Source organism: Lissotriton helveticus, chromosome 5_1, assembly GCF_964261635.1.
Source record: "Lissotriton helveticus chromosome 5_1, aLisHel1.1, whole genome shotgun sequence".
NCBI lineage: Eukaryota > Metazoa > Chordata > Amphibia > Caudata > Salamandridae > Lissotriton > Lissotriton helveticus.
The window spans coordinates 1042151027-1042173419 of record NC_136065.1 but is presented as its reverse complement, the minus strand read 5'-3'; the positions used below and the strand labels follow the sequence as shown (position 1 = coordinate 1042173419).

Genomic DNA, 22393 nt, shown 5'->3' with positions numbered 1-22393 from the left:
TCAGGGATCATGCGGGAATGTCGCGGTTCGACCAACAGGGGATAAATGAATTATTCCATGACTACTACACGGAGCTCTACCGTAGTCGGGTGCTTCCGCTGGAGGCTGAATTCCAGAGATTCCTGGAAGGGCTGGATCTACCGGAGCTGGAGGAAGAGACTGCAAAACCACTAGGGGGTAAAATTGATGAAAGGGAGGTGAGAGTCGCCATCAAGAGTATGGCACGGAATAAAACACCGGGCTCTGATGGTCTACCGACGGAGTTTTACCACACTCACGTCGACCTCTTGGCACCCAGACTGGCGTGGCTCTACAATGAGGCTAAGCGTCTGGGTAGCCTACCGAAGACCACCGGCAAGGCGCTCATTGTCCCACTGTTGAAACCTGGCAGGCCGCCTTGGGACAGGTCGGCGTACCGTCCTCTGTCCATGCTTAACCTGGACTACAAAATCTTGAGCAAAATCTTGGCGAGGCGCCTACTTCCCCACATGGCCACTCTGATCCACGTGGACCAATCGGGCTTTATCCCGACCCGCAACACCGTGCTTAATATACGACGGCTTCTCCACGTTCTGGAGGCTGACACCTACGAGGTGGACGAGGCAGCGGTGTTTGCCGTTGACATGGAGAAGGCATTTGACAGCCTGGAATGGCCGTATCTTTTCCATGTTATGCGCGCCATGGGTTTGGGTGCAGACTTTGTGGACTGGACGGCACTCTTATACAAGAACGCTACAGCGAGAGTCAGAACGGGTGGTGTAATATCAGAGGCCTGCGTAGTAGGGAGGGGCACGCGGCAGGGTTGCCCCCTCTTGCCCCTGTTGTTCGCCATAGTGATCGAACCTTTAGCGGCACAGGCCCGATTGGGACGAGCATATCAGGGGTTGGACGTATATGGACAGGTGCATCATATCGCGTTATATGCTGATGACCTCCTGCTGTTTCTGGCGGACACTGCGGCCTGCCTGCGGGGAGCTAAAGCTTTACTTCAGGCGTTGAGCAGGGTGTCTGGCCTCAGAGTGAACTGGACGAAGTCGTACCTGTTTCCGACTCGGGTGCGCGGACCATACCCACACTCTTCGGAAGGGGTGACCTGGGAGGAGCGGAGCCTTCGATACTTGGGCACTTCGATCTACCATACTAACATAAACATTCTGGAGGGTAACATCGGATCGGCGATCCGACTCACTAAAACGAACTTTGACTTCTGGGGTACGCTTCCCCTATCCCTGGCGGGAAGGGTGGCACTCCTTAAGATGGTGACTCTGCCGCGGTTGCTCTATTTTTTTGGGACTCTTCCGGTCTGGATCCCGGCGAGCTACTTTCGTCGTCTACGGACCATGGTGACCGGTTTTCTGTGGGGCTCGGGTAGGCGCAGGGTGGCACTGACCACGCTTCTACGACCTCGGGCTGAGGGGGGTCTAGCGGTGCCGGACTACGAACTGTACTACCTGGCGGCCCAGCTACAGTGGTTGACACAGTGGGCAGTGAGAGCCATGAGGGAAGAGAACGGATCGGGTGAACCAGCGGGGCCGGTACAGGTGATCTCCCGGATTATACTGGGCCTGCCGATGGGGGACCTCCATCTTACTCAGGAATTTGCAACGGTTCGGAAGTGTTGGAATAGGTATCTGCGGAGAGGTCGCATTGCGGTGCCATACGCATCGGAGATCCCTATGCAGGGCGCTCCCGCACGGGGGCTCGTGGCACCGACTAGAGAACTGGGAGCACCAGGGACTGGCGACCATTGGAGATCTATATGATGACGGAGCTCTAATGCCCTTCGACCTCTTGCAAGATCGCTTCGGGCTGCCGAGGGGAGACTTCCTCCTTCATGCGGCACTGACTGTGGCGATCCGTAAACACTCTAAGGCGGGTTTGGTGGAGCCTCCGCTGTCCGCGGGCTGTCAATACGTGGTAGTGGCCGCGGGGACGGTTAAGGCTATAACGTGCCTCTATAATCGCATGACTGTGGAGGCTCAGACCCCACTAGCAGCTCTGAAGGCGAAATGGGAGGCGGACTTAACAACGGAGATCCCTGAGACGGCATGGTCTGGTATAGTAGAACGGGCCTGGAAAGGGACGCGCAATGCGAGGTTTCAGCTGGTGCATTTTTTCATTCTACACAGAGCATACCTGACCCCTGACAAGCTCCATAGGTATTTCCCGACACATTCAGCGGCCTGACTGCGCTGTCCGGCAGCAATGGCCGATTTCCAACACATGTTTTGGTCCTGCCCGGCTCTGGGCTCCTTTTGGCAAGGGGTGGTGGAGAATCTGCGGGAGGTCACTGAGAGGGATCTGCAACCCACAATGGCACACTGCGTCCCACACTGGTTCCCACACACATCAAAAAACAAAATCACTAGTAAATTCCTAGACCTGGGTCTACTGCTAGCGAAGCGAGCCATAACGTCCCAATGGAAAGCAAATAGGGGGCCCACGGTGGAGAGATGGCGGGCAGAGCTCACTAAATGGGCCAGCTGTGAGGGGGAGGTACGCCTGCAACTCGCACTTAGGGCAGGCACTGATACTGCTCTGGAACAGGCCCGGGCCTGGGAGCGGCTGGTACTAGAACTCACGATGCCGACCTCTGACAGTGAGGGCTCCCCCGCAGTTAGTCGTGGTCCTTAGGCACCCTGGCTTAGGTGGGTGCTAGGCCCATTTCTTTCCTGGGATCGCCCCGCGCCCCACGTGTTGACTGCACTTTCCTACTGGTTAATCCTAATTGTCGGTCTCGGACCTGCTGTGCCCGCAAGGGAATCTGACTTGCTCTTGTGGACCTCTGACACGCCTGGGGGGAGGGATGGGTGTAGGGGGTGGGATAGGGGGGAAAGGGGTTACGGGATGGAGGGGTTTAGGGGGGGGAATTGGGAGCGGGGAGGAAAGATGTTTGTTATTGTTCAGTGCTCACTGGACCAGGTGCGGGGGGAACCTGTTGGTTAGAAACGCAGCATATGCACTACCTGAGAAACAGTTATATGTGAATACCCTTACAGCTCTTAGCGAATGCTACTCTCCTGTCTACTGCCGCTCGACCTCCGGGGTGTGAGCGAAATGGCCGTGTTAGACTAAGTATTCCATTTCAGAACTTTTATACCACGAATGCAAGATGCTGCCTTCGTTGACGACTTGATTGTGCACGTATTACTGCTGCAATAAAAATTTGGTTAAAAAAATATATATAACAACATAACGATTTACCCCAACTCCCCCGTCCCCCATATCACACATGGTCCAGTATATTCCTGAGCAAAGCTTTTAAAAAAAAGCAGGAGAACCTGTCCCCTCGGGCCCCCCTCCCCCCACCCAGCACCTCCGCCCTCCAAATATATGTATGTGAGTCAGCCCAGCGGATGGGCATCTGTCGGTGGCGGTGGATCTAAAATGCAGGAGTTTTAAAAAGGTCCTAACTATGGGCACTCTATTCTAGACTGGTCCTCTTTGGGTGCCCCCTGCCTGCTGGCATGGGCTTAATGTTGCGCTAATGCTTTTTTAAAATCAGCCTCAGCTTCTAATGCAAATGTCAGTTTTCTAAGATTTGTACCTCACTCCAAATTTGCATTTCTCATACATAATGCACGTGTGTGCTTGTGCTCTTGTTGCATGGATCACAGCCCTCATCTGACAAGGGCAACATGGCTGCATTACTACCTATCTCATATTGGCCTTTTCTAAAGAGGTGCATCCCAATAGTGTAGTTAGGGCTATCTATCTATCTATCTATCTATCTATCTATCTATCTATCTATCTATCTATCTATCTATCTATCTATCTATCTATCTATCTATCTATCTATCTATCTATCTATCTATCTATCTATCTATCTATCTATCTATCTATCTATCTATCTGTCTGTTTATCTGCCTAATTGCCTGTGTACCCTATCCATAACTCCCTCCCTCTGGGCCGATACTTTAGAGGGCTTGGGATAACGTTTCCGCTAGGATTATTACACTTTGAAGCATGGTAGACAGTATGGGGCTGATCCGATCTTAGTCGGAAAGCCTCCGACCGAGATTGTCGGTTTCACTTCCGACTGCCTAAATACAATTTAGATGTTTGGAAACCGGGCGGTCGTTCTGGCTGGCTTTCGGCGGGCTCAAGGAGCCTGTCAGCCAGTTGGAGACAGGCTTTACTCCATATGGACGGCGTTTTACACCGTCCAGATTACGATGCAGGCTTTTCATGTCGGGCTTTCCGACATGGCAAAGCCTGTCGGAAAGCGAGTTTGGGGGGCCCCTAGCAGGGCACCCTTCTATTTGCGGCCTACATAGGGGGCACCATTGATCCCTGCACCATTTGGCAGGTACCCTGAGGTGCCTGCCATGCGGTGCAGGGTTGAACACAACCTCCCATTTCCCTATGGGAGCTTGTGCTACGGCCGGTATACGGCCGTAGCACATGCCTTCATAGAGGAATGTAAGAATACGACTGCACTATGTGCAGTCGCATTGTAATATGGCAGTAGGGACCGCTGACCGGAGGTTGGTTGGGACCGCCAACCGGAGGTCGGATACGTTTCTGTGACAGTATCCGCCCAACATCAGAATAAGCCGCCAAGTTGGATAATAGAGCAGTTAGACATACATAACTAACTATGTAATTGTAATGTAGGCTCAGATCACTCACACTGGATATGAGGATGTGTGCGGATCATCCTGTAAATGATCTCGCTTGGAAATAGTGCTGGTAGAGAATAACTCGTATTCGTCTTAATGTGGGGTGCTAGACAGCTGTACTTTAGGTCTACTTTCACATGAACAGGGAAAGTCTAAGGGCTGATTCAGAGTTTGGTGGTGCGGAAGTGAACCCCCACGCCAGCGGCCCACTCCCCCACTGCCAACCTGTGGTTGCACCGCCCACCAGATTCCGTTTTCCTTGTGTCTGGCGTGCTGTTTTTGGAGGTGCCTCTGAAAATGGGCACTGCAATGGGAATGCCAAAAACAGTTCCTGCATGGCAGAGACCGTAAAGTCCCTGCCATGCAGGAACTGGGGAGCATGCACACAGAGCGGCACATGGGTAACAGTGGGCCCTGTAGGGCCCCCTTTGTTTCAGGAAGGCCAGCCTTTTCAAGAAGGAAAGACCTCCATGACACCGCTGGTGATCCTGACACTCGTAATATGCATGGCGGTGTGGCAGCGGCACCCCCAGCATATTACTTAGCCCCTAACCGCCGCACCAATGCCAGGGAATGTGACTTTCCTGGCAGCTGCGGCCGTGCAATGGCGATCCGACCAAGTTGTAATTGGGTTGTCGTGCCACCGGTACGGTGGTGTCAGTACCCTCCCTCGAGCCTGGCGGTCCTAGAACCACCAGACCCTTAATTTGCCGGCCTGTGTCCGTACTTCTCTGGCCATCTTTCTGTCTACTTACCTGTGCCTGTCTTTCCTGTACAGTTGTCTATTTCTCTGCTAGGGTCTGTGGCGACCTGCTTATTTGCCAATGCATCTATTAATTTCACTGTATTTTGTCTCTTGCTCATCCTTTGTAAAAATAGTCTTTAGACTTTAAAGGTTTTGTAGTTCGACTAGGCCGCCGGGACCTTGCGAATGCACTGTATTTTAGACTCCTGACCTTTCTGCTGCACCGCAGCTACCCTTTGAGATTCAAGAGTTTGAGATTAGAATGAAAAACCTTTGCCAGTGACATATTCTTAACTAACGCTCACTTCGACTGCACTTTCTCACCTTCGCTTTTGTCATTCTGTCACTTAGCCTCGTTCTCCTGTGTTCATCGCCGCCCTCAAAGCTAACATCCCTCTCTCTATCGACCTTGTCATTTCAGATGAAGTCTGCGGCCGGCGAGGAGGGCGTTTTATTCACCAGCAGCTATTGCAACATTTGCAACGCACAGTTGATCTCGGAGTCCCAGCGCGTGGCGCATTACGAGGTGAGCACAAGCTGCGTCAGCCTGGAAAGGGCGTGGGCAAAGATTCAAACGTCGTTTCTGAGACGTGCGGGTTGTTTCCGACTAATTATATGGCACAGCCAAATGTCTTTAGCGCTCATACCTCCAACTACACCTTCCAGCAAGCATTTACTGTCCCAAGCACTCTCATCGATCTGTTAATTCATTTGTCGACGCCATCGCAGATGTGTCATCTGATGACATCATTGTCATGTCATTTGTCATCTCTTGTGTGAGGTAATTTTCACTGCATTGGTGGTGGTGGTGGGGGGGGGGGGTTGGTGGGGGGTGGTGTTCTGGTTGTGTAACACACCACAAACAGCAAATTCTTAGTGACAGTTTTACTGAGTTTTCTGTAAACAGGAAAGGCTTTCCTTAAACAGTTTTTTATTCCACTGATTTAATTTATTTTTTATTTTTTATTACTTCCTGATTGGTAAGAAAGACTTCACAAGCCAAATGCGAGGGCACAAAATAAATTACTTATCCAGCAAATAAGAATAGAGCAAAAATGGCGACAAAGCTAGACCACCGACAACGTAGATTGAAGGAGAAGAAAAAAAAGGAAAAATGGTAGGTGAGCCCTGAGCATATGATGTGGCCCTCAAGAATGCACTGTAGTGAAGGAGGACAGCAAAGGAGGAGTGATAGCCAGTGAATGAATTGGTAGTCAGTGGTACTGCCTCACAATGCGCATGGTGCAATGACCACTAAAGCAGATGTGCTTCTATGGCCACAGTAATGTCTGCCTCCGAATATATGCACCCCTGCAGAAAACACTCATTGACCAAATTAAAAAGTTATGTGGTTATACATAGAGCTGTTTAATTTAAACAAAATTGAGTTGTGAACCTTATTGCCTTTGAGCAACTAAGTGAGAAAAGCAAGCCAACAAACGAATGTGGCCATTAGGCTCTTCTCAGCAAAAACTTCCTTGAAAACTAGACCACATGAGGCATTTTACCACACATCTGTTCAAAGAAATTGGCTAAAGTGTGTTAGCTCCTTGAGGCAATTCTGAAAAGGAGTTAAGGAAATAATCCAATACTCTAGGCCCGCAATAGTTTATGTGAGCATTATTCATCATCAGCGGCAAGCAGTTTTATGTGCCCACTAGAAAATTGTACACCAATGAAATACTAGATGTGCTTCAGAAAGATATTTGTGCCCAAGGAGAAATAATGTCCTCTCATACCTTGAGCCCTACAGGCAACAGGTTCATAATAAATCCTGTACTATGAGAAGTCAAAACAGGTTTAAGTATGATGCTAGAAAATATGCTTGCCGTGTCTTTTTCATTTCTGTGACCGTAAATATCCAAATAATGTATTTGTAGCAGGGGTTTCGCAGATAGGGATGCAGTGTACAAGAGAAACTATACATACAGTCGCAACGAAATTACAGTACCAGTGTTAGTGCCCTTTAAAATACATGCAAGCTATACCAGGAGCTGAGCTTTGACAGTATCTTCAAATGTGATGGTCCTATTTATTGCAGCAACTTCACAGCCGTAGCAGCTCCTTTAATTCACTCTCTCACTGATCCAGAAGAATGGCATTAGAGGTTCAAGTCTCCTGAACGAGAGGCCATCGCATTTATAGTAATCTAGAAGGTTTGCATTATGGCATTATTTGGAAAAAGAATCATTAAGAATTGAACTCATGGTAAGGCGTATCTCTGTCAACGTCAACTCATTGATGATAATCTTACAAATTTATAATCTCTTTCCTCCTCTACCACCCTTCCAAAAACATGTCATGAACACTGTTTATGTTGAAGAATTCATTGTAAGTGATCACACTTTTTGGGGAATCCACCAATGAGTCCTCTAAAGAGGCATCCTATGTGCTGAACCAAAATACTACTGTAATATGATAAATACATCAGACAGTAATAATACCTGTTGGACTTGGCCCTTTTTGCAGGGCTATCCCCAAACTTTTTGCTTCTTCCTCCTATTTTTTCCTGACCTGTGTTTGATGGTTTTAGGACTATGGGCACTTTACCACTGCTAATCAGTGCTAAAGTGCATATGCTCTCTGTGTAAATTGTTATCATGATTGGTTGTCTATGATTGGTATATTTGATTTACTGGTAAACCCCTAGTAAAGTGCACGAAGTGTGCCAGGGCCTGTAAATCCAATGCTATTAGTGGGCCTGCAGCACTGATTGTACAACCCACATCAATAGCCCTTAAACGCTAACTCAGACCTGCCAGCGCAGTGTCTGTGCGTAGTTTGCAAACTGCTATGTCGACATGGCAAGTGCACCCACTTGCCAGGCCCCAACCTTCCCTTTTCTTACATGAAAGGCACCCCTATAGTAGGCTCAAGTTACCCCCCTGGGCAGTGTGCACTGTATGTGAAAGGTAGTACATGTACTGATGCGTGTAGCATGTCCTGATAGTAAAATCCTGTCCATTTCATGTTTCACTGTTGAAAGGCTATCTTGCCCCATAGGCCAGAATGATGGGAGTTTATTTGTAACATCTTATAAATATAACTGTCCATGGGAACAAGATAAAGAGATAAAGTTTAGTATGCCTGAACTCAGAATGTTAAAATGCATCTTTTAGTAAGTATTATTTTTGCATTCTGTGTTTGAAAATATCACTTTTAGAAAGTATTTTATTGTTTAGCTATCGAGTGTGCCTCTCATAGGATGTGGCTTGCCTGTCTGGGTTTGTAGTGTCAGGGGCTGGGGAGGAGCAGTGTCTCCACAGAGCCTGATGAGCCAGGGCTGGGCTGAGTAGACATGGGCTGCATTAGAGTAGGGGGGGGGTTCCTTTCACCTGAATGGGCCTGGTCTGCTTTCCACAATGCTGTCTCCACGCCCTGCCAGGAAGCTGAACCAGCGAGGACAGAACTGGTTTTGACTGAACACTGACTAGAAGCAAGGGTCCCTATTTGGACAAAGGTACCTACCTCTGCCAACTAGAGACCCCCATTTCTAACAATATCAAATTATTTCAGGTCCTCAAAATCATAGCCATGTTTCCACCAACAAATCTTACCTCCCCTAAAAATTTACAAACCACTTCAAATACTTTTTTAACAAGATCAACATGATCAGAACAAGCTCTCTTATCTCATCTTTCTCTATAGAAACCAGAAAGTGAGTACAACCTTCCAAACAGTAATCAGGGTCAAAAATTCATCACCACTTCTTCTGATATCAACAAAATGATAGACTCCATCCTCACATCCACAATCACATTAATTTCAATAATTTCTGTATAGGTTAGATCATACCTTTTTCACCCACTCTCAAAAAGTCAATCTGACCCTGGAGGCTCTGGCAAACTTTCAATCCAGGTCAACTAGTAGGATTGGCTAGTGTGAGTGGTGTGTTTGCACGTCCTGAAGTGGCGGAATCCGGGACCGAAGCTGGTGACAGTGCGATTGCTGCTATTGTTACTCAATACTTGTTTTAAAAGCGCCACATATCTGCTGTTTATTTTAAAAGCGCCACATTTCTGCTGTTTATTTTAAAAGCGCCTCCGCACATTTGCACATTGTTTTAATATTGTTGAACCGGAGACAATTCCACCCGTGGGTCCCGCCATCTTGGGTGAGGAGTCGGCCGAGCAGACTAGTGCTCCGCCCCTCCCGCCCCTTCTCGCATAAAAATCCTTGTTTCACACGCACCCAACTGATTGGCTAGTGTGAGTGGTGTGTTTGCATGTCCTGAGGCGGAAGCCGGGACCGAAGCTGGTGACAGTGCGATTGCTGCTATTGTTACTCAATACTTGTTTTAAAAGCGCCACATATCTGCTGTTAATTTTAAAAGCGCCTCTGCACATTTGCACATTGTTTTAATATTGTTGAACCGGAGACAATTCCCCCCGTGGGTCCCACCATCTTGGGTGAGGAGTCGGCCGAGCAGAGTAGTGCTCCGCCCCTCCCGCCCCTTCTCGCATAAAAATCCTTGTTTCACACGCACCCCACTGATTGGCTAGTGTGAGTGGTGTGTTTGCACGTCCTGAGGCGGAAGCCGGGACCGAAGCTGGTGACAGTGCGATTGCTGCTATTGTTACTCGATACTTGTTTTAAAAGCGCCACATATCTGCTGTTTATTTTAAAAGCGCCACATATCTGCTGTTTATTTTAAAAGCGCCGCTGCACATTTGCACATTGTTTTAATATTGTTGAACAGGAGACAATTCCCCCCATGGGTCCCGCCATCTTGGGTGAGGAGTCGGCTGAGCAGACTAGTGCTCCACCCCTCCCGCCCCTTTTCGCATAAGATGGCACCCTTTCCTAGGAAGCGCAGTGGATGAGCGCAGGGGGCGCGCCGGCGGCGCGCCAAAGGCGAGCCCGGCTGCGCCCGTCCGCGCCGGACACGCGCCTAGGGCCAGGATCCCTGATGGGATGGAATCTAACCCACCCTCGAGGTATACTTATAACCGAGAGACCTTGTGGGCACTAAGGGGCTGTACCAACTTTACAGGCTGCTTCACTATGGAAATGGGGGACGAGGCGTTGAGGAATCCCTACCAGTGCACTAACTGTTTACAGGATCTGCCCAGACTGCGCTGAAAATCTATCGCACCCCCCAGGGCTTTTAACAAAATGCCAGTAGGGAAAATACACGCCTCAGTGAAGTGCCTGCTCCTCAACGCGAGATCACTGGTTAAACACAGATCAGAAATAGCGGATCTAATTCAGGATGCTGGAGTGACGATAGCATTTATCACAGAATCCTGGACCGATGCTGCTTCGGGACCAGATATTGTTAACGCCACTCCACCTTAGTATGTCTATTATACTCTAAATAGAGAAAAGAGGAAAGGCGGAGGCCTGGCTATTATTTACCACAAATCAGTCAGAGGGTCCTTTCAACCTGGAGGCACGGGTCTTGATGAGGCTCTTCTGTTCAATTTCACTTTATCTGATCATCAAACCCTTAGAGGCTGCTTAGTTTACAGGCCCCCAGGGACCAAAGCCCCATTTGTCACAGCCCTGAGTAGCCTACTCGAAGAAGCAGTATGTGCCCAATCCTTTACACTACTGGGGGATTTCAACTTTCACCTCGAGTGCGGTTCGGACCCAGATACTCGTGATCTTATTGAACTACTGCAGGGGTTGGATTTGAAACAATGGGTTGGTGGTCCGACTCATAAAGCTGGACATACCCTAGATGGTATCTTTTCTAACCATCCTAACCTAGAAGTGTTGACAGTGCAGCCGGTCTCCTGGTCTGACCATTCCGCAGTCCACTTCAAAATCACTTTAGCTCCCTCTGAGAGACCAGAAAGGTTAGGAAATGGAATAACATTCATGGCGAGGCGCTGGAGGGCTTATTGAGAACATCTTTGGTGCCCCTCTCAGGAAATGTGGAGGAAGCGGCCACAGCCTACACCAACTGGCTGGAGTCAGCTTGTCTACAACTGGCTCCCCCTAAAATTTTTCATTCCACGCGCTCAAACCCCTTCGCTCCCTGGTTCACAGATCAGGGAACATAAAATTCTCTGCAAAAAACTGTAAAGAGCCTGGCGGTCACACTATAGAGAGGAGGACAAAAGACTACTCAATGCCAAACAGAGAGTCTATAAAGAGATGATTCAACTGGCCAAATGTGCTTTTTTCACCAAACGGATTAAAGAAGCAAGCAATGCCCCAAAGGAACTATTTCGGACAGTGACATCCCTAACAGTCCCTAAGACTAAGTCTCCAAATATGTGATAGTCTGGCCAATTTTTTCCGGGGAAAAAGTAGAAAAGATTTTCTCTTCTCTAGACAACCAAGTCATGACCCTCATCCATATTGCTGACCCAGAGATGGATAGTAATTCTGGAAAACTCCTTAAATTCACCCAAATTAGCGATGAAGAGGTAGCGACTACGACTACAGAGGATAAAGTCTGGCTCCCCTCATGACCCTTGCCCAGCTACAATTGCTAAATTAACACCTGCCACCATTGCAGCGTGACTTACCCCCCTGTTCAACCTTATGTTGGACTGTGGGGAATTCCCCTCAAGATGGAAGCAAGCATCCATCCTACCTCTTCTAAAAAAAACAATCTGGATATAACCGAGATGAACAACTATCGGCCTATCGCCAGATTACCCCTCCCAGCCAAAATCATGGAGGGCATTCTAAACTCGCAGCTGAGTACATTTTTGAGGATAGGGGAACATCTTGATCCATCTCAGCATGGATTTCAGCGCTGGGCACAGCACGGAATCGGCTCTGATTAGATCTGTGGAAGATATAAGAAGAGTGATGGACGCAGGAGGCAGATCCGCTCTGATCCTGCTGGATTTGTCCGCGGCCTTCGACACGGTCCATCATAAGTTATTGGTGGACCGGTGGAGGGCTTGCGGAATTCAAGGAAAGGCACTGAAGATCTTGCAGGCCTTCCTTTCCAGCAGGACTCAGACGGTGGCCCTGGGGGACTTTGAATCACGTCCATTTGTGCTTCCTTGCGGAGTTCCCCAGGGATCTTCCCTGAGTCCGACTCTTTTTAACGTGTATGTCTCCACTCTAGCACCTGTGATCCGTTCCTTTGGTTTTAATCTCACAGCATATGCAGACGACACGCAGATTGTGGTGTCACTGCGCCCGGGTGAAACAGATAGCACGGCAGACAGGTTTAGAGGCTGCATGCGAGAGGTAGGTAACTGGATGGCACAAAACTGTCTTAAGCTCAATTCAGCAAAGACGAAAGTGCTGCTTTTTGGTTCCAAGGACAACTTCTGGTCCCCACGGTGGTGGCCAGAAGAAATGGGGACCCCCCGCCCATCCCAGTGGCGAAGGTTAAAAACCTGGGTGTCCTTATGGATGAATCGTTGTCCTTTAAACCACAAATTAATGCACTATCCTCAACAACGCACTATGTGCTAAAAACCATTCGCAAAGTTCTGCCATTCTTGACGGAAGAACACAGGAAAATAGTGGTAACATGATTGGTGCTCTCCCGTCTAGATTTCTGCAACAGCCTCATGCTGAATGCCCAACAGGGTCTATTAAATAAACTCTAGATCCTGCAGAATGCAGCTGCTCGCCTGATTACGGGGACTCCTAAGTCTGCCTCAGTAGCACAGGAGCTGGTAAAACTACACTGGTTACCAGTTCGTAAAAGAATATTCTTTAAAGCACTCTGTGTGGTCTTCAAGGCACTTCATGGCCTTGGCCCCAAACGTATGAAGCTACTCTTCCACTGGTACAAGCATGCAAGAACCTTAAGGTCAGCTGAGCAGGCGCTGGTGACAGTCCCAAGAGTTAGGAAAGCGCGTTGGGGGGGCAGGAGCTTCTCCCTGGGTGCTGCAATAGCATGGAACAGATTGCCACTAAACCTCAGAAAGTCCACAGATGTCTTATCTTTCAGAAGAGCTCTTAAGATTTGGCTCTTAACGCACTAAGCTCTCAGTTCCCACAAACTAAGGTCAGACAGTTAGCGCCAGGACACCTCCGGGTAACAGTGCGCTTAAAAAAATGTGAAAAATAAATAAATCCATCTCTAACTTTTAAGGCCTAAGTACCAAAAAGAGTGGTTGTAAATTACTTCCAATAACATCTTGAGCCGAATAACACTAGTTGGATCAAAGTCAGCCAGTAGAACTAAAACCATGCTCATTGAAATCAGAACACCGACAGTCACCCCTGATCTTATTGGAATATTCAGAAGTCGGTGAAAGCACAGCTCATCCTTCAACATTTGGAACATTAGAGATGTCATTTTCAGTGCTGTTCTGTGATAGCTCCAAACCTTCCGCTCGAATTACAGACAACTAGAACAGATCTTTGGTGTGTTTCTCAGCACCTTCAATTTTTTAGTTATTCTGGGTTAAATCGGTTACCCCTACTATTGCCAATCTACTTGTATTATCTGTCTAGTATCATTAGAATATTTACGGCTAGTCTTCAGGTATATGTTTATGATGCATGGGCACTGATATGAGAACACAGATAGTCAGGCAGTACTTATGGGTCCGTACGAAAACCAAGGTATGTAACTGATGACTGTCTTTTGGCTGAGTACACCTGGGGAATGAATCCAGGCTGAAATTTTACAGTAGAAAGGTGAAAATACTGCTCACACAAACTTCCCTTGCAAACCACATTCTCATGGCCCTCATTTATTGGCCTGTGACCAAACAGTTCATACATTGTCCAGCTTAGTCATATCTTTAGACTTCAGACTGTCTTCCTCTGGTCACACAATTCGTACACTATGGAAATGCCTTATTGTTAGAAAAGGGATTTCCGGCTGGCTGAGGCTTGTGCCAAAGCCAGGCAGAAACCACCATTCCCACGTCAGGGCAAGGGAGTTATAAGCCAAGATAACCCCTGCTCACCCCCTTGGTAACGTGACACGAGCAATAAGGCTAAACTCGGAGGCCATGTGAGTTAAGTGTTTGCGCGCGCACCCAGCAACAACACCCAAGGCCCACCACAAGGAAGCTCCACACAAGGTTATGTATAAAAATAGCCTTTGTATTACACCAAACACATTAGATAAAAACACACACTTTACAATGTGCCAACAGGCACGGGCAGAATTACAGGGGATTATGTACAGGACAGGGCCGCATGGACCACTGTCAGGAATAAGCACTTTTAGATTTTAGAATAATAATCACTGTAGGACAAAAATGAAGCATAGAGCACACAACAAGTAACTACTGGTAAGGTAAGTACCACCTACGCAACCCTAACCACCTTAGGAGAATATGACGCAGGGAACCAGGACCTCACTAGCAACACCTGTATTAGGAGAAAACAACCGCCTAAGTATCACCATACATTTAGGGGTAAAGACATAGGAATATTACACATGATGCATCACAACATTCAGAGGTGTAGGGAAGGAAAACACATGATGCATAAACATACATTCAGCGGTGTGGGAACAAGGCACATGACACATCAAAAACACATTCAGAGGTGCAGCAAAGAACAATTCGCAGAAATCACATTAGCACAGAACTTACATCAAAGTCCAGGTTGCGCCACTGCGCCAAAACCTAAACGTAGCAGCTGCCCACTACTTGCTGGGCAGCTGAGGGACAAGACAGGGCCTAAACGCTGCAGCTGGCACTAAGTGCTGCGCAGCTGGGGAAGGCCAGGGTAGGGATGAAGGAGTGCGCCTCACTCCTAAAGTCCAGAGTACATGTCCCTAAAAGAAAGAACCTAAACGGTGCAGCTGCCCACTACTTGCTGGGCAGCTGGGAAAGACAAACTGCAACATGGGCCCTCACTGGCCCTCTGGAGAAAAGACTGCGCAAAAGGGTTGGAGCCATATGGCTCTATGAAGGCATTTTGTGCATTTTAGAGCCCTCTTGGCTCTGAAACAATGAGGGGGGCGTGGGTGCCTCGTGGACTCTGGACAGGAATGCTGCCAACACTGTGGGAGCGGCCCGCTGCCAGCTGGGGCCGCTCTACCAATAAAAATGCCCCCGAGAACGTTGGAGCCTCGACAGGCTCTGAAATACACTGTGAGCATGGGAGCACTCTGACTCCTTGAAGAAATCAATGCCCCCATCGTTGGAGCCACGGGGCTCAGCATGTGCTCCGCAGGCCCTTCAACTCAATAATGTGCCCCACGGAGCCCTCGCGGGCTTTAAACTAAGATGGCCCCTTTGTTGGGGCCCCCCCCCGGGGGACTTGAAGAAAAGGAAAGCAATGCTGCGGGTCACAGGGGAGCGGCCCGCTGCCAAACGGGGCCGCTCGTATACTGCCACTGCGGCCCCTGTGACTCGTGAGGCCTTTACCCCGCCCCAGCCGTCTTAACTTACCGGCTCTTCGGCGGGGGAAGGCTGTCTCTTCTTTGGCGGCGGTAGCGGAGCTCTTCCGACTCCTGGGAGCTCCGCCCGACAGCGCACTTGCCTCATCCGGTCCCCCATCTCGGGACGGGGACTTTCAAAACGGAGCCTGCAAGGCTCCGGGTCTCCTTCTTCCTGGCGGGCAGCATCTCCGGTCTCCCTCTCCATACGGGAGACCGGAAGGGCAACCAATGGCTTCCCCTAGGCAGGGGGAAGCGGAAACAACATCCTCCCGGCCCCGCCCACAACCAGGCGGCGGGCCGGACATCTCCTTCCGGCACCTGAGAGCCATGGGCTGTGGCGGTGAGGCGGGGAGACACACGAGGGGTCGGCTCCCTCAAAATAAGTAATAAAGCGAGGTGGGCACTCGCTGGGGGCACAAAACAGCAACAGGTCAAGTCGCAGGGTGGGCACCTGCGCAAGGTCAAAAGAAAGCGCTTCCAAGCGCTAGGGGGATGATTGCAGTGCTCCCCAGCGCTACACAGACAAGGAGGATAAAAGAAAAGCGCTCCCAAGCGCTAGTGTAAAATAAAGCACTCTCCAGCGCTAGGGGCAACCAGAGAGCAACAAAAGTCCTTCAGGAGTCCAGGAAATCAGCAGTCCAGGGGCTGGGCAGGGCCCAGGGAGGCAAGCCTTCCCCTGGGCCCCAGCAGCAGCACGCCCCTGGAAGATTCAAGTTGGAAACAAGAACATTTTGTAAGGGGACACAGCCCCTTTTTATACAGTGAATTCCTTTGTCTCAGGGTGCAGGGTGGGGGGAAAACCAGTCACAGCTGGTTTTGGAGCACTGTGATGTACTCAACCACCCTTTCCTTTCACTGGCCAGGCTAGGGACATTAGACACACCACAGGGGGCGGAACAGTATTGTGTGGGGAAAGCACCACTCCCTCACATCACACATGCTAATCTCAACACTCACCACCGGGGCAGACCCATCATGACTCATGGAGCCTGGCACATCAGCCAGCTCCAGCCAATCACAAGCCAGCACATTCACTGCACAGACAGGCACACTTCTAGAACTGGCACTTCCATATTAGACACAAACACGCTGCACACACCATTGTTCAGCATTCAATCACACGAGTCCGCACATACCAGACTCGAGCCTGCACACCCCACGCATCAGGAACTACCAGGGACACATACATTCCCCATGCATTCCTATGGGAGATGGGAGGGCAGGCCTATCTCATCACACACACTCAGAGTGTGCACGCTCTTTCCACTGGGACACAGTGAAAGTGCGCAGAAACCAAGAATCACCATCCCCAGGTCACATATAAACAGAAAAAAGTTCAGGGGTGAACCTGCCAGAAGGGAAAAGTCCAACACAACCCCCTTCCAGCCAAAATGCAGAGCAGACCAATCACCACTGTGATGGACTTCCCTGCTTTGGGCGATAAAACAAGGACCCGGGCCCGCACTGCAGGTACACCCTCTGGTTCTACGCCACGTTGATCCATAAGACAAGCACATACTTAAAAAAAAAAACAGGCCCAACTAGGCTACCCCACTGGTACTCCTTAGGTACCTCCTAGGACCAGGCCCTAGGCCACCCAGACACCACTGGTCCCTGCCAATCCACAGAGTGGGGGGTGGTAACCCCTTGCATACAATAGCCGTTCTCCACCCTTCTTCTCAGTGTAGTTCCAAACTACCACTGATCCTTCAACCTAGGGTCCGCACCCTCAGGCTGACCAGAGGTCACGGGCAAGAATGCCCCACCCTACCTCTACTTCTGAAGCACCCTCCAGAACACAACTCTCCCACCTGGGATCCAAATTCACCGGATGCACAGGGGTCAGACTCCCTCTGACCCCTTCCAGAATTCTGCACCCTCCGAACTGGAGCGGTACTGCCAGACACCAGAACTACTGAAACCTTGTTCACCGATGTTCCATGTTCTTCAAACACTCTGGGAGATCCTCCTCAAATGACCTATTGGTACAGCCTAGGCCCCCGACCTGACGTTCCCTTCAGAAGCATTCCAGGCCCTGAGACTGGGTTTCGGGCACCTGGAGACACGCAGTCCCACCCACTCCTTCTCCTCTGAGACAGGACGTGAGCCCCTACACCGAGACCTAGCTGGGCTACACTGAACCTCTTCCACCACAGTGGGCTGGAAGACACCTCAGCCACTCCTTTTGGAATCACTCCATCCCCTATGTCTCTCTCCTCCCAGAACCTTACCAACTCCATAAATCTGTCTCTAAACAGACCACAGAAATCAAAAGCAGGCTCCACTTCTGCAGACATTCTTGGGAAAAGTTTAACACACGGAACTTAGGTATCTGAGCAAAACAAGAGTACACAAGTATTCAACAAGCTCCACATCCAGAGAAATCACACCATTCATTCACACACGCCCCCCCCACCCCCAGACTGGTAAGGCAGTTTCTACCACCCCTGACTTCTCAACCTGACCACACGTGACACAGGTACCATTACTCCAGGACAGGGACGGGGGACACGTGCACTGGACACATTTATGCTGCCACCACTGGATACCACCCTCCTGATGAATCCAGAAAACACACTGCACTTAGGGGGATGGTCTACCATCCCGAGCTAGGGACACCTAACTCACAGTGCACAAGGAACACATTTCCACAGAAATGACATTTTTAACAACTTACAACAATAATCCCCAAAATGTGATTTATCTAAAATGCAGAGTTTTGTGGTGCAGCCAGCTGCTACTGTGGTACAGCGCAAACACAAATCCGGATCCCACCACTGCCACCAATGTTAGAAAGGGGATTTCCGGCTGGCTGAGGCTTGCACCAAAGCCAGGCAGAAACCACCATTCCCAAGTCAGGGCAAGGGAGTTACACGCCAAGATAACCCCTGCTCACCCCCTTGGTAACGTGACACGAGCAGTAACGCTAAACTCGGAGGCAATGTGAGTTAAGTGTTTGCGCGCGCACCCGAAGACGGCTCCAATGCCAGAAACTGGTCCCCGGAAGCTTGTTTCCTTTCCCATGATGCACTGGACCAGGGACAGACTAATTTGCATGTAGCCAGGTTCTGAACTGGGATGGTGCAGTGAGCTAAAAAGCGGTGATGGATCAAGCCCTGATCTTTTGACTGGGTATGAGTGTTCTGTTTAACTCAGATGCCCTGTCCATCACCACCCCCTTTTCTGAATCATTTTGGCCACTATAGGAGTGGCAGGGTATGCTCAGATGTGAGTCCCTTGCTCACTGCACCATTAGGATTCAAGCAAGCCGGGCCGAAGACGGCTGCAATGCCAGAAACCGGTCCCCGGAAGCTTGTTTCCTTTCCAGTAAAGAATTGGCTTGGTAGTTTGGTCTGCCCTGTTCCCATGATGCACTGGGCCAGGGACAGACTAATTTGCATGTAGCCAGGTTCTGAACTGGGATGGTGCAGTGAGCTAAAAAACGGTGATGGATCAAGCCCTGATCTTTTGACTGGGTATGAGTGTTCTGTTTAACTCAGATGCTCTGTCCATCACCACCCCCTTTTCTGAATGCGCGCGCACCCAGCAACAACACCCAAGGCCCACCACAAGGAAAAGCCTTTGTATTACACCAAACATATTAGATAAAAATACACACTTTAAAATGTGCCAACAGGCACAGGCAGAATTTACAGGGGTTTATGTACAGGACAGGGCCGCATGGACCACTGTCAGGAATAAGCACTTTTAGATTTTAGAATATTAATCACTGTAGGAAAAAAATGAAGCATAGAGCACACAAGAAGTAACTACTGGTAAGGTAAGTACCACCTACGCAACCCTAACCACCTTAGGAGAATATGACGCAGGGAACCAGGACCTCACTAGCAACACCTGTACTAGGAGAAAACAACCACCTAAGTATCACCATACATTTAGGGGTGGTAAAGACATAGGAATATTACACATGATGCATCACAACATTCAGAGGTGTAGGGAAGGAAAACACATGATGCATAAACATACATTCAGCGGTGTAAGAACAAGGCACATGACGCATCAAAAACACATTCAGAGGGGGGCATGGCTAACGGCCGGGGAAGATGGCCGCTTGCTTGCTGAGGAAGTTCCGGAGACGAGGTGCCCTTCCCTATAAATCCGACCACTTATCCTGCTAATTAACGGGAGGCTGGAACACCCGTACACGTCCGTGACCGAGCGGCGCTGAATGCCACGGTCCCGGTGCAAATCATTCGCAGAAAACTAGGGACAACCGAGACCAAAGACTGGCGGCCTACTTCCGCGGTGGAAGCCGGGGCCTCGAGTGATTCGGCTGCCCAAAAGAGCTCCAGGAAAAGTGCGGCAGTGGTGGGCTTGACGGAGCGGCGAGGGGCCCATATCTGAAGAGAAGCGGATCGGTTCCCAATATTCTTAAGGCTCCGTGGAGACGCAACGGTAGGAGCACAACCGGGGGTCCACAGTTCCTGCTGCGAGAGACGGGGAGGCCTGACAGCATAACAGACCTCCTATCTATATAGATATCGGGAGGCCGGTGCTCCATTACCTGTCCACGACCAGACGGCGCTGGATGCTGCAGATCACAGCACGGCTGCACCGAAGATCACCACGAACACCTGCAACCCCGGACTGGTGGCTTACTTTAACGACGGAAGCCGGGACCTCGAGTGATTTGCCTGCCCCGACGGGCTCCATGTACAGTGCAGCAACAGAGCCCCATTTCAAAGCGGAAGCGAACTAGAGTGCAACGCGCCTGAGGCTCCGCGGGGGTGCTGCGGTAGGGGTGCTGCGGTATGGGCACGGCCAGGGGGCCTACTGTGAGAGACGGGGAGGCACAGCAATACCTGAGACCAGGGCCCGGCCTACGTTAACGGCGGAAGCCGGGGCCTCAAGTGATTTTCCTGCCTGGACAGGCCCCATGAACAGTGCAGCAACAGAGGCCCATTTCCGAGAAATACCTGAGACCAGGACCCGGAGTTACAGTGCACGCCGGGAAACTTTCGCAAGGAAGCACACAGAGGGACTGGGGCCCGGCCGGGGTGTCCCTGTCCAGCTTGGCGGCGGGAACCATTGGGGGCCTAACACATGAACGTTGAACTACCGAATGAGCACCCTCTTAATCAACTCGTTAGACACTGGCCTTCTACCAGCTAGTTTTAAAGAGGCACGAGCCAAGCCCCTGATAAAAAAGCCAGGGGCGGACCCGGTTATCCTGAAAAACTATAGGCCAATATCCCAGCTGCCTTTTCAGTCCAAGATCTTGGAGCAACATGTGCTAAAGTCCCTGTCTTCGTTCCTGGAGTCACACCATCTACTCCAGGAGCGTCAAGCGGGGTTCCGCGCACATCACAGCACCGAGTTAGTAATGCTCTCGGTGCTGAATGAGCTTAGAGGCATGGCTGACAGTCAGAAACCAAGTGCCCTGATACTTTTAGACCTATCAGCGGCATTTGATACTGTCAGCCATGCCCTGCTCCTGGACAGACTGGCCGCTTTTGGGATAAAGGATCTAGCATACCAATGGCTAAAATCCTTTCTGTCCGGGAGGACCCAGAGGATTCAACTAGGGGATTGTTTATCTGAGGTGGGTGTCCTTGAGTGCGGAGTCCAGCAGGGCTCTGCATTGTCACCACTCTTATTCAATCTTTATCTACAACCATTGATAGACTCCTTGGCAAGCATGGGCTGCAGAATTTTTAGCTATGCCGATGATACTCAGTTGTTACTGAGTATTGATAACACGGCATTTGCACAGACCCAGGCCCAGAATATACTTAGATATACGGTTAGCTGTATGACGGCAAATTTGCTGAAAATAAATCCCGAAAAAACTGAGGTTTTGGTGGTTTCAACTGCCACCTCGCCCTGGAGTGATTTGTTTTGGCCCAAGAGCTTGGCCCCACCCCAAAACCATGCCCCAATGTAAAAAGCCTTGGTATTAAGATCGACCATGAGCTGACAATGGCTAGCCAGATATCTTCTGTTGTTGGGACCTGTACTAACCTAATTAGGCAGCTACGTAACCTAGTTCCCCTATTCTCCCTAAATATGCTCCGGACCATTGTCTCGGCGACAATAATTTCAAGGATTGACTATGGGATCGCGCTCTATCTAGGTCTGGCAAAAATCCTGATCAACCGCCTGCAGGTAACTTTGAATGATGCAGCGCGACTGATCTTCAGATTACCTAGACAGACCCATGCCTCTCCACTACTGCGCAGACTACATTGGCTCCCCATAAAGCAAAGGGCGGAATTTAAAAGTTTATGCATCGCCCATAAGGCAATCTATGGGCAGGCGCCTGCCTATATAAAAGAACGACTTGCGGTCTATAATCCCAAACGAGCGCTGAGGTCCTCCAACTCCCAATTGTTGTCTTGTCCGCGTTTCAAAATGACAACCAAGGGAGGGAGATCTTTTTCGGTCCAAGTCCCACAGTTGTGGAACAAACTACCGGAGTCCCTTCGTAAAGAAGTAAATCTTCTTCATTTTAGGAAGTTATTGAAAACACTTTTATTTAGGGAAGCTTTTTGTTCCATTTGAGTTGCTGTTATATTTGTACCTTCTGTTTACCCACTCAGCTGTTGTTACTGCTTCTGTCAGAAGCGCCTAGAGACCTGATGGTGATTTGGCGCTATACAAACCTCAGATAACAATAACAATAACAAAGATGGAGCACCATGATATACAGAGAGACCCCCGCCCGATATATGTACCCCGCCTCGCCCCGCATGCAGCCCTGGAGAGAGGACTCCTTGCTTCGGTAGAAGGATA

At 49.8% G+C, this 22393-nt stretch overlaps 1 protein-coding gene across 1 annotated transcript in view; it reads left to right on the top strand.

Annotated features, from left to right (window-relative positions):
* The first annotated feature begins 5787 nt into the window (after nucleotides 1-5787).
* LOC144753478 (zinc finger matrin-type protein 4-like) overlaps nucleotides 5788-22393 on the top strand; it is a 915282-nt gene continuing 898676 nt past the window's right edge. The window contains exon 1 of the mRNA XM_078641153.1: nucleotides 5788-5893. Coding sequence (XP_078497279.1) covers nucleotides 5789-5893 — 105 coding nt within the window. The 5' untranslated portion in view covers nucleotide 5788. The remainder of the gene's footprint in view (nucleotides 5894-22393) is intronic.